The following is an 11,956-nucleotide window of genomic DNA, read 5'->3' on the forward strand; positions in this document are numbered from 1 at the left end:
TTGTGTATACAGAACATTATTTCCAACGTCGAAATTATTAAATTGAATCTACGGCTCTGCTTTTTTCGATATTTACGGAGCTCTGCTCTTGACGTGGACTAGCGAGAATGACGACTTGACTAGGTCCGCGCCTTTTAAACCTTGCCTAACGTGTTGCACATTAGACTTTAAAGAAGTGAGGGACTGCGACTGGACGTCAGAAAAGTCAGTAGCGGATAAATGGGTGGGGGGGATTAAGCCCCCCTTGGGCTGCCTTTTTTGTTGTTTTCATTGTGTCTGTTCATTCCAAAATCATTACAAAGGTAAAATAATGACGAAAAGTTTTGGGTCGAACCCCCCTTGGCAAAAAGCTAGATCCGCCTCTGGAGGTGAAGTATCAAAAACTGTCAGTACTACTCTGCCACAACGCAACATTTTTTCATTAATGCAACTTTGTTTTATTATGGTTTGCGGGTCTTCACTTTTTTCTTGTACGTTGTTAAAAAACATAGATACAACGGATTTTGAGATAAGCCTCTTCCCCGAATAAGCACCGCGTTGGGATACAACAAATTCAGAAGCGCCTTAGCGCTTGTTATCTCTATTCATACCCTTAAAAAGAAATGTTTTAATGTTCTTGGAGGTTTAAGTTGCTAGGATCCGCTAACTCGAAGAGATGGCTTACTTCAAGTACCTTAATTGCTTGAATAAGTGCCTCTCTCAAGTTAGCGCCTCGCCTAAACGTGTTGCACAATAGACTTTGCGAACTGAACGCGGATCTTGTAAACCTTACCCCCTCTACTTGGCACGCGGCTTAAAACTGCGAATTCGTGTCTGTGAGTAGGTGGGTAATAATAGATCATGGGGGAGTGGGTGAAGATGTTTTAACCCTTTAACCCATGCGGCTTTATCGCCCACGCAAGTGCGATAGCATTTCCCGGAATATGAAGCAGCTAAAAGCAAACAATCGATCAATCAGAAGCCTTGGTACTGTATCTACAACCTCTTCCTAAGAGCTGAAGAGACTCGCCCGACATCACAGGTGATCACAAAATGCCTGAAGACGCAGACAAACCGCGCGCAGCATTTCGCCCCAAGTGGAAAGTTCTAACCGTATGCCACATCGTATTCTCGATCGTACTAGCCGCGCTTGTGATACATAATCATGTCAAGAACGAATCCAGATTCAAGGAGCTCGGGGAAAAGCTAGAGCGGTGCGAAGCTATCAGGGATTCTGCCTCAAAAATGACCGCGTCTAACCCAACGCCTACGCCAAGGGCAGCCGAGGGTCTCCAATTAATGTTAAGAAGAAGTCCACAAGAGAACGAAACGATAAGGATTAGAGCTACCACCAAAACAACAACCAGAGCGAACTTTATTAAGGCTCGGGAGAATACAACAGACGCAAGTTTTGAGGGTTTTATTCCCGTAACTGGTCCTAGAGATCAAGGAAAGGAAAACTCAAGTAATGATTCGGACTTGCAAAATAATATAACATCGAACGAGAGTTCCCCTGAGCTACATGCTAAGGGATCAGAGAGGAATTTGTCACGAGGTTGGTACAAAGGAAGTGAGGTTGATCCAAGGTCGTGTTTAGAGCTGCTCAAGTCCGTCCTGGTGAGTATGTTTACGTCTAGATATACGTTTGCGGGTTTCCTGTTTGATTTACAGATACTACAATAAGTCATTTTAAAGCACATTGTTTGGAAATAGTAAACTTTTTTGAATATATTTTGAATCATACATTCCTTTATTGTTTCCGGTTATGTGCTATAGATTTCCAGTTCCGGAGAGATCGTTAACTTTAGATAACCTAGTTTCTAGGCGTGAATGCGCTATGTAGAATATAATTGGGGTAGTGTAATAACTAAAAAGTGTTACTAAACTGTTACTGTGACTTTTATAAGTCAAGAACTTCGGCTGAATTAACTAATTATTGATTAACTGGCGTTTCGCGTTCTACAAACAAACCAACGCATAACTACGTATCATTTTAAAGGTGAGAATAGTGCAAATTGGCTCAGTTTTAGCGGATCTCATCTAGCTCAATAGATGGACACAAATAACGATTTTTATTAATTAAAATTAAAATTTTCATATACAGGTTATTTCCCGTGGTCTCTCTCTTATTCATGGTCTCTCTCCGCCAAAACATGAGCCTTTCTTTAGTGTAAAACCACAGGCCTCCCATGCATTCTATTGATAACTGCTAAAAGGTTATTGCTGAGTGGTTCTCGCTGCGACGAGGACCCCCGCCAGTTTACCCTTTGTACAAAGATCAGAAAAGTCCGGTGGTAGTTAAATCCATTTAGCTCATCCAATCTTGAGTGTCTTCACACATCCTTTTGTACCTTGTAGATGAACGAGAGCCAAAGAATCTGCAACGACCTACGAGGTAAACACAGAAGATACGTTTCGAAAGGGTAGCGTATTGCGTGTAGTGTAAAGCGTATTGCGTGTAGCGCATTGCGTGTATAGCAAGTAGCGTATTGCGTGTAGTTTATAGCGTATTGCGTGTAAGCGAGTAGCGCATTGCGTGTATAGCGAGTAGCGTATTGCGTGTAGTGTATAGCGTATTGCGTGTAAGCGAGTAGCGTATTGCGTGAAGTGTATTGCCTGTAAGCGAGTAGCGTATTGCGTGAAGTGTATTGCCTGTAAGCGAGCAGCGTATTGCGTTTAAGCGAGTAGCGTATTGCGTGTAGTGTATAGCGTGTAAGCGAGTAGCGTATTGCGTGTAGTGTATAGCGTGTATAGCGTATTGCGTGTAGCGTATTGCGTGTAAGCGAGTATTGTATTGCGTTTAGTGTATTGCCTGTAAGCGAGTAGCGCATTGCGTGTATAGCGAGTAGCGTATTGCGTGTAGTGTACAGCGTATTGCCTGTAAGCGAGTAGCGTATTGCGTGTAGTGTATTGCCTGTAAGCTAGTAGCGTATTGCGTGTAGTGTATTGCCTGTAAGCGAGTAGCTTAAAGCGTGTAGTGTATAGTGTGTAAGCGAGTAGCGTATTGCGTGTTGTGTTTAGCGTGTAAGCGAGTAGCGTATTGCGTGTAGTGTATAGCGTGTAAGCGAGTAGCATATTGCCTGTAAGCGAGTAGCGTATTGCGTGTATAGCGAGTAGCGTATTGCGTGTAGTGTACAGCGTATTGCCTGTAAGCGAGTAGCGTATTGCGTGTAGTGTATAAAGTGTAAACGAGTAGCTTATTGCGTGTGCAGCGGATTATGTGTAGCCTATTGCGTGTAGTGTATAGCGTATTGCATGTAGCGTATTGCGAGTAAGCGTATTGCGTGTAGTGTTTAGCGTGTAAGCGAGTATTGCGTGTAGCGTATTGCTTGTAGTGTATTGCGTGGAGCGTATTAGCTATTGCGTGTAGTGTATAGCGTGTAGTGTAAAACGTATTGCGTGTAGTGTATAGCGTGTAGTGTATAGCGTGTAGCGTATTGCGTGTAATGTATAGTGTGTAGCGTATTGCGTGTAGTGTATTGCAAGTAAGCGAGTAGTGTATTGCGTGTATAGCGTATTGTGTGAATTGTATTGCGTTTAGTGTATTGCGTGTAGTGTATAGCGTGTAGCGTATTGCGTGTAGCGTATTGCGAGTAAGCGAGAAGCGTATTGCATGTAGTGTATAACGTGTAGTGTGCAGCGTATTAGGTGTAGCGAATAGTGTATAGCGTGTAGCCTGCAGCACCGTTTAGCGTATAGTATGTAGCGTATAGCGTGAAGCGCATGTTGAACAAACTGGCTTTTTATTCTTAAGGACCGCAAGGTCCACCGGGAAAGCGAGGGCCGCAAGGGCTAGTTGGACCTCAAGGGGAACAAGGAGAGCGAGGAAAACCTGGTAAGTGGAGCTTGATTTAACGAAATGATTTTTTTTCTTACTGAAGAAAGAAGATGCACCGTGCTGTACATTTCTATTATACAGGGCCGCGGGGTCCACCGGGAAGACGTGGCCCGCGAGGGCTCACGGGATCACCTGGAGAGCGAGGCAAGCCCGGTGAACATTTCTTGGTGCCCACAATGGCGCATGTGCTGTGTTAATAGAAAAAAATCCCTCTTTTGGTTCAGTCTTTATGAGAGTCTACTTTTGACCCTTTGCGTAAACTCGCGAGCGTGACAGTCCCACAGTATTTTAATCCAAGCATCGCCTTAGATTCCATAGCACTGCAATGGCGAGCGTAGCAACAAGAGCTAGGGAAATAAACCTGGGTTCCTATTGCAAGCACCGAGCAAATGGCTACAAATTTTACATAGGCGAACCTGTGTACTCATCTAGACTTCGGGTACATTTTGGAGCACTTTTATCAGTGCCGTAGCAGGCCTCGAAATATTGGAGGGGCACAATACAGAAACATTAAGAAAATATTGGGGACACAGCCACGTCCATACTAGTCATTTCCTTATAAGGTGAATTGCCCCCCCCCCCCCCCTTCCCCTGCTACGGCACTGTTTATGCTGTGTGCGGATAACCTGCGAATACTGTCAGGCGCATTTTTTATTCGCATATGATTAATCAGCTAAAAAAAATAATGGTGGTCATTTTCAAGATGGTGACTCGTCGAAAAAGAAGAACTTGGAAAGGCTAAGCCACGTGACCACATAAAAAGACCACAGGAATCCCTACAGAGGGCATACAGGAATAACAGTCTTGTTTTAAAAACTATGAGCTTTTCAATCCCTTATTAGGACATTACATACCATATTTCGAAGTCCGCTTCAATCGTTTTTTTTACCCCGCTATTCTGTCACCCTATAACTGTGTACGTCGAGAATTTCCAGGTAAACTCGAATAAATTCGTGTTACTACAATTTGCAGGATGCCATTTTGAAACAGATCCAAGCCCTAGCATTTTTAGACTTTAGAAAAACGACTGACATTGATTGATAATATGTTTTTTTACACAGGGAACGAATTTGGTTGTTATCTAAATAGAATATACACTAAACAAAACTGCATATGTTTGTAAAGTTGATGATGACTCGCGGTGGATAGGTCCAGTTACTTGCTGTTACCGGGGGTCATATGTGTATAATTGATGTTCTGCTTCGCATTGGAAATTCAAGTCAAGGAAAACCACAGCCAACAATATATTGGCAGCTAGTCTCGTGAAGAGTGGGCTTGGTGCATGGAAAGTGAACACACATAACACTAAGATGTCGGCTAGTTTTCCAATGAGAAAGCCTTGTTTAGTAAACACAAACTATATGCTTTGTTGCAGGTCTCTCCCATGATGGGGGCAAACAAGATAGGGGATGCTCTGGGACCATGCTTGGTAAGATGATATATCATATACTATGAATACTGATATATTCAATAAAGCTAGTAAGAATCACAAGTGGTCCTGTGTGTTGGCGCGTCAGCGCATGGGGCCTCTCACAACAGGTGACCCAGAGTGTTAGTGTATGGGGCCTCTTACCAATGGTGACCCAGGGGAGCCTAATAGGAGCTTGCGTTGCTCATTACCAGGGTGGAACATTATTGATACATTGTTTAAAACTACTTTTTATGCCATTAATAGGACCCCCTTAAATATATTGCCATGGTAACTATCTGTTGACTCTTGCAGCGCCTCCACTTTTCCTAGAAACTCAACTCATTTACATATCACGTGAGGGCGTCTCGCCGGAAATGACGTGCAATACCACAGCTAATCCTTCAGCGGATATCACGTGGTATCGCGATGACGTCATGCTGACTGGCAAGCGGTATCAGATATCACAAAGTGTCACAGAGTCTCAAAGTATGCGCTTGACCGTTTGCAGAAAACTTTGGGTTAGGGTTGTCAAATAACTGAAACTAATGTATATTTTGCTCACTTCTTGTCTAATGGTATTAGTAGAAAATAATTTCAATGACGATGATGATTATGATAATAAAATTATTTAAAGAGGATGGTACTAAAAGTACATAGGAATTATATACTTGTGGTCTCGAAGTCTCTACAGACAAGCTGTAGAATAACTTGTTGGTCTGTGAACACAAATCAAGACAAGGTCGAAATAGTATGTTGACTGCACTACAGTTATCTGGTATCTTAAAGGGTAAAATATATGATTTGTTTCTTATTCAATGGTCTTTGTCCCAGTCCCCCGCAGGATTCAGATGCTATGCCCGAGCAAGGTTCCTCATCCTATAACGCAAAGCATTCTGGTTATAATGGAGGCGCGTGGATCGGATACAGGGACTTACACCTGTAGGGCACGTAATATGATGGGAGCTCGGGACCGCCATGTTGTCCTGACAGTGCAAGGTACTCGGCCCAATCAGCCGCCATTCTATCATCCTAGCAAAATAACAAGTGTAAGAAGATATTTACTTCCATCGGTTGTCTAGGGGAAGATTTTGCGATATTTTTTATTGAATTTGGTGAATGAAGAATACGAATCTCTCTAGAAGTTTTTTTCATGATTTCTTTATATCTTTTTCTTCTAAAATGGAATGAAAACGACAGTCATGTCACTGACAGGCGCTTTAACTCTCGTGAAACTCACGGTATTTTTAGAATCACGCAATCTTAGGGTCTTCCCTAATTAGCTGATCAGCTATTGTAAGAGATAAAATCAACACCTAAAGATAAAATTCGTATACGCGCACGTGTATGTTATATCCTCTATTTATAATGACATATCGAGACAGAGTAAAATAGCAAAAAAAAAAAAAAAAAAAATACTCGACATCCCAAAGAGAAAATGTCTCTTTTTTTTCCCTCAGTCCCTGTAGCAATATTAATTCCACACAAAAACCAAACGGTGCTGGAAGGAAATAACGTTACCTTAAGCTGTAATGCATCCGGAATACCAGCCCCAGTCATCACGTGGTATAGAAAAAACGGTAGCTACATGCCTGTCAATCACCGCGTTGTCAATGGAGTCCTTATCGTCTTTAACATCACCAAGGCTCACGAAGGGACTTACGTGTGCAAAGCGAAGAATGTGTTAGGAGCGAAGACCACAGAGGCGACGCTGTTAGTTAACAGTTGAGTATACACCCTACTGTAGTGCTGTAGTTTTATGTTTCTGTTTGTTTGCTTGCTTTTTGTTTGTCTGTTTGTTGCTTGCTTTTTGTTTGTCTGTTTGTTTGCTTGCTTTTTGTTTGTCTGTTTGCTTGCTTGCTTCTTTCTTTGTCTGTTTGCTTGCTTTTTGTTTGTCTGTTTGCTTGCTTGCTTCTTTCTTTGTCTGTTAGTTTGCTTGCTTCTTTCATTGTCTGTTTGCTTGCTTTTTGTTTGTCTGTTTGTTTGCTTGCTTCTTTCTTTGTCTGTTAGTTTGCTTGCTTCTTTCTTTGTCTGTTAGTTTGCTTGCTTCTTTCATTGTCTGTTTGCTTGCTTTTTGTTTGTCTGTTTGTTTGCTCGCTTCCTTCTTTGTCTGTTAGTTTGTTTGCTTCTTTCCTTGTCTTTTTGCTTGCTTGCAAGAAGCACTTGTCTCTCAAAAAAAAAACTATTTCACGTGTTCGCAGTCATACCTCGTTTGACGTCATTCCTTGGAATGCCGCTGACCATAGTTGAGAACACCACCGCCGTCGTGCCTTGTGCCACCACAGGGTTTCCAACTCCGGTAATCTCTTGGACAAAGATTGGAAACTCTATGGATGTTTCTCGCTCGTCTTACGACTCCCGAGCGTTGACCATCGAGGATGTTCAATACTCCGACAGTGGGACTTATGTCTGCTCTGCTACAAACATAGCGGGACGAGTGAATGGAACCGTAACCATCATAGTTCAAGGTAAACTTCAGTATGATGATAATCATCCGGGGGGGGGGGGGGGGGCTCTCCATAAAAGTAGACGGGCTGATCGTTTAGGGTATAAAATTTTACTAACTGCTGTCCCTTAGTGAGTGTTCAACACATTTTCGCTTTTGATTCTTACCCCTCACGCTGTGGATTATCACGCCCTTAATTTAGTCAGACAAGAGATGTGCTCAATGATGATGTAATAAATGTAAAACAATGTAAAACGGTTGGCATTTGTATAGCGCACTTTAACATCAAATGCGCTTTACACGTGCCTGACTTTACTCATCAGTGTACGTGTAGATACGGACTGCTCCAAGCAGTTTACAATCATGAGTGTTGGTTAGTGAGTAAGCACTGTCACCAAAGATGGAAGCACGGGCCAGCGTCCCCGGCGGTTCTTTTACGTCCCAGTGTTAACGATGTGTGGCTTAACGTCCTTAGCCTGAGTAATGCACAGTCTCCAGTCTCCAGGGAGCCAGATCTATTAATCCTCAGAAAAAACCCCAATTTGATCTGACCTGGGTTCGAACCCCGGCCCTCTTGCTTGAGAAGCGAAGCCCGTACCCCTGAGCTATCACGCCATCTCCGCGTCTAGAAATGTGTTTGTTTTTAGTGCTTAGAGTTAGAAATTACTTCGATCACACCTAAAGTGCTATCTTTTAGTGGCAAGAATGGCTATTGACCACACCCAAAGTGCTATCCCTTAGGGTTCCAATGAATTTTGCCGGCGATCCTCCTGCCTGCTTTTATGGGAGACCTCACACCCGCGGTTAATAACTTATGAGGCTTTCGGTAATTTTATATTGCTTGCTCAATCAGTAGTTTGCTCGCCAACTCAGAATATCTTTTGTCTTTTCAACAATAAAACTTTAAAAACTGATGTATTTAAAATGGATAGATTAAAATCAGTAAGGCCATGCCATTAATCCAAATGAAGCAGGTGCATTGTTTTGCATTGTTTCATTTTCATTTGTATGTTTTTGCATTGAATACGTCTTGGAAAATACTACGTTTGAACTTAGCCTAAGAAAACATCATTAAGCCAATCGCTCAATTAATCGCGGTACAAATTGGTAATTCCCTCTTATCATTGCAGTTGCCCCACGGATCAAAGATCAACCCAAAGCCATCGAGTTTGGCTATCATCCTGCCGCGAAAAAGCTGCAGCTTCGTGTATTTGGCTTCCCTCCTCCTAACGTCACGTGGTCAGGCCCGGCGCTTAGCCATTCAAAACCACGAGTTAACCAATCAGATGGCTCGTTGGTGATCATGCGTACTGAGTTCAGAGACTCCGGCGAATATAAAGCTATAGTGAGAAATGCAGTTGGAGAAGTTGTGGTGCGGACATTTTTGGTGGTCTCTCAAGGAGGTAAAGATGGTAGTGATGGTGACTATGGTTTGTAGTCCTAGTAAAAAAGGAAATTCAACTAAAATGGAATCTCCCTATAACGGATACCTCGGGACACTGTTTTTCGGTAGTGAAAAGTTTAAAAAAAAAAGACTTAGAGCAAAAGCTGTGTGTGTGTGTTGGGGGGTGGGAGGGTAACCTGCGCAACCCCCTGTGAACGTACACGTTCCATGTTTTTGTTCATCGACGATTCTATTTCAAAACCACACCCTGAATTGACTTTATATAATCTTTTAGTTAAACCAATGTTCTACGCCACACCGGATCGTCCCTGGTTGGCTATTGAAAGATCTAAGACCCTCCCCCTAACATGTGGTGCTATGGGCGTGCCTAGTCCAATAGTGGAATGGTATCACAACGGTTCGCTTATCAAGAGTGGAGTAGGAGGGACAAAAAACAACAAGACAATCACATTGAGCTGGGGAAGCCTTGAGGGGAACTACTTGTGCAGGGCGCGTAATATTTTTGGGGTCGTAAGCAAGTCTATATTCATCGAACAATCACGTAAGTAAGAACATCCAGGCAGGCAATGGCAGGACGGCAGATAGGCAGGCAGGTAAAAAGGTAAGTTAAGAAGGTGTGGTTAGCAGGTAAACAGGTAAGGTAAGCAGGTAAGAAGGTAAGGTAAGCAGGTAAGGTAAGCAGGTAAGAAGGTAAGGTAAGCAGGTAAGAAGGTAAAGTGAGCTGGTAACAAGCAACGGGTAAGCAGGGGCGAACGTTGTTAACCACACTTTTTACTTTGTCAGGCGGTTTAGAGACATCGATAATCCTAAGCAATAGAAACCACTTGATAGCCTTGAGAGAGTTTTTGAGGCCAGTGCTTACAAGTCAGGGGAGCAGTCGCTGGTCACGGTGTTGGTGGGCTAGCAATAATGGCTGGTCAAACTTCCACGGAAATTGTAACAACAAAGGCCCGACTGTGACGATAGTTCGAGTGGGGACGTATGTGTTTGGAGGATACACAGATGTCAGCTGGGAAAACAGTTGGAGCTTTTCAGGTGATACGTTTTCCTGCCTATTCGTTACTATACAGGGGAAAGACCAAAGTGACCCTAGAACTGTTGGAATGAGCCGGTGCCTAGTTGACTTGATTGTCTGTTCTCAAATCAAAATAAAGAAGAAGTTGGTTTAAATCAACACAAGGTTGAAAAAGTATGTTGAACGCCTCTATGAAACAGAGTAGTTGCGCTGACGTTTCGAGCGTTAGCCCTTCGTCGGGGCTCCGTCTGTTTGGGGGGGGGGGTGGAGTACAGACGTTTGATAAATTATACCATTCTATCTTTTATTTTTCATGGATGGATAGCCTACAGAAGTTCAAGAAAGTCCTTCCTGTTCAGTTTGTATAGCACCCGAGGTTTCCACCCCCTCAAGCTGCCAGTTATGGATTACAGTTACGCTGTTTATGATAACGTAGGATATGGTCCCACATTCGGTGGGACATCAGGACATGATCTGTACATTACTAATAGTCGCTCAGGGTCTACCAGTGTCGGTTCGTACAAGCCTCCCCCTGGATGCCGTAAAGGAAATAGATGCTCGTATTTTGCTGGAGCTAGTTCGTTTACACCTGATGAAGTGGAAGTTTTCTATGAGCATTAACTATTATATAGCGTGTAATAAGTTAGACTAGTGAGGGAAATCCTTATTGCTGGTATGGAGCTAGTTCGTTTACACCTGATGAAGTGGAAGTTTTCTAGAGCATTAACTATTAACGAAGAGTGTTAAGTGAAACGTAGTGAGAAATTCTGATTAAAGATTTTAGCACATGATGTGCCTACCAATACTTAGATAAAACTAGCTTGCTAGCTGGCTCTCCATTGGGTTAATTTGGAAACTCGTGTTTTTTTGCGCTACGGGGATCCTTAACAACTACAATACACAGGAGAGCCGGCTCGCAGGCTAAATTAGATATAACAAAGTTGTGGCTATATCCCGCGAGTGAAATGAAAAGTCCCATCATCTGCTACAGAGCTAAGCCGCCAACGCCCGTCCAACAACCCCCTAGCATGCCGATCAAGCCATGGAATCTGAACCTATATCCCAAATTGCTGCCATCCATGCTGAAGCCACGTTTATGGGTACAAATCGCAACACGGCTAAAAAGGGCACACAAGCCATCATAAATACACCACTGGAACACCACACCCTCTCTAGAGAAGAATGGCGACGAGCCCCTGTCACAATCTCGTTCTCGCATCCATGAAGAGGCAGCATGACATGAACAGCAACAACCTACAGACTGAGGTGACCGTCATCGCAGATACAGGAGCCTAATCAGACCTGTGGTCGCTCAAAGAGTTCCTTGCGCGCGGCTTCTTGCATGACGAGCTTTAACGAATCCTCCTCAGCCAGTCCCTAGCCAACCGCTCGCCCATCGCCATAGAGTCTTCTTTGCCAAGCTTAACATAAAGTCCTCAAGCGGCACAGCGAGCTCTTGCCACTCGAGGTACATTCGATGTACGTCAGGTGCGCGACATCTACTTATCTTACGAGTCACTCCTGAACCTCGGCCTCCTCCCGTGCACCTTCTCGTCGTCAGGTGACAGCGTGGCCACTACGTACACCGAAGAGCGGTCAAAGGGATCTATACATCCCACGAGGGTCATCAACGAAGGGTGCACCACATCGAGTGCCGCTGACGACTCCCTATGCTCATGCCCTCAGCGCACAGCCAGACCACAACGCCATGGATACCTTCCATTTTCCAGCACGCCAGCAATAACAATGAACGGAAGGCCTGCCTTCTCGACGAACACATGCCCCCATCGCGCGATGGAAGGACCACCCGTCGAAATCAACGTAGACAAAGCCGCGACACCTAGAGCCCGTCACACCTCAGCAAA

At 43.7% G+C, this 11,956-nt stretch overlaps 1 protein-coding gene across 3 annotated transcripts; it reads left to right on the forward strand.

Moving 5' to 3' along the window:
* The first annotated feature begins 752 nt into the window (after positions 1-752).
* LOC5511793 (hemicentin-1) lies at positions 753-10,880 on the forward strand. 3 transcript variants are annotated; one of them, XM_048734116.1, is made up of 14 exons: positions 753-1,596; positions 2,338-2,374; positions 3,734-3,814; positions 3,899-3,961; positions 5,193-5,246; positions 5,541-5,714; positions 6,060-6,224; positions 6,686-6,949; positions 7,427-7,693; positions 8,802-9,074; positions 9,351-9,617; positions 9,860-10,111; positions 10,417-10,702; positions 10,809-10,880. In XM_048734116.1, coding segments are annotated over exons 1-14 (2,748 nt in total). In that variant the 5' UTR covers positions 753-1,032; the 3' UTR covers positions 10,810-10,880. The 3 variants fall into 3 exon arrangements, with proteins under 3 accessions (XP_048590073.1, XP_048590072.1, XP_048590074.1); XM_048734115.1 differs by having other exon boundaries at positions 754-1,596; positions 10,417-10,880; XM_048734117.1 differs by lacking the exon at positions 3,899-3,961 and having other exon boundaries at positions 755-1,596; positions 10,417-10,880.
* Positions 10,881-11,956: the final 1,076 nt, after the last annotated feature.

This window comes from Nematostella vectensis, chromosome 11 (assembly GCF_932526225.1).
Source record: "Nematostella vectensis chromosome 11, jaNemVect1.1, whole genome shotgun sequence".
Lineage (NCBI taxonomy): Eukaryota > Metazoa > Cnidaria > Anthozoa > Actiniaria > Edwardsiidae > Nematostella > Nematostella vectensis.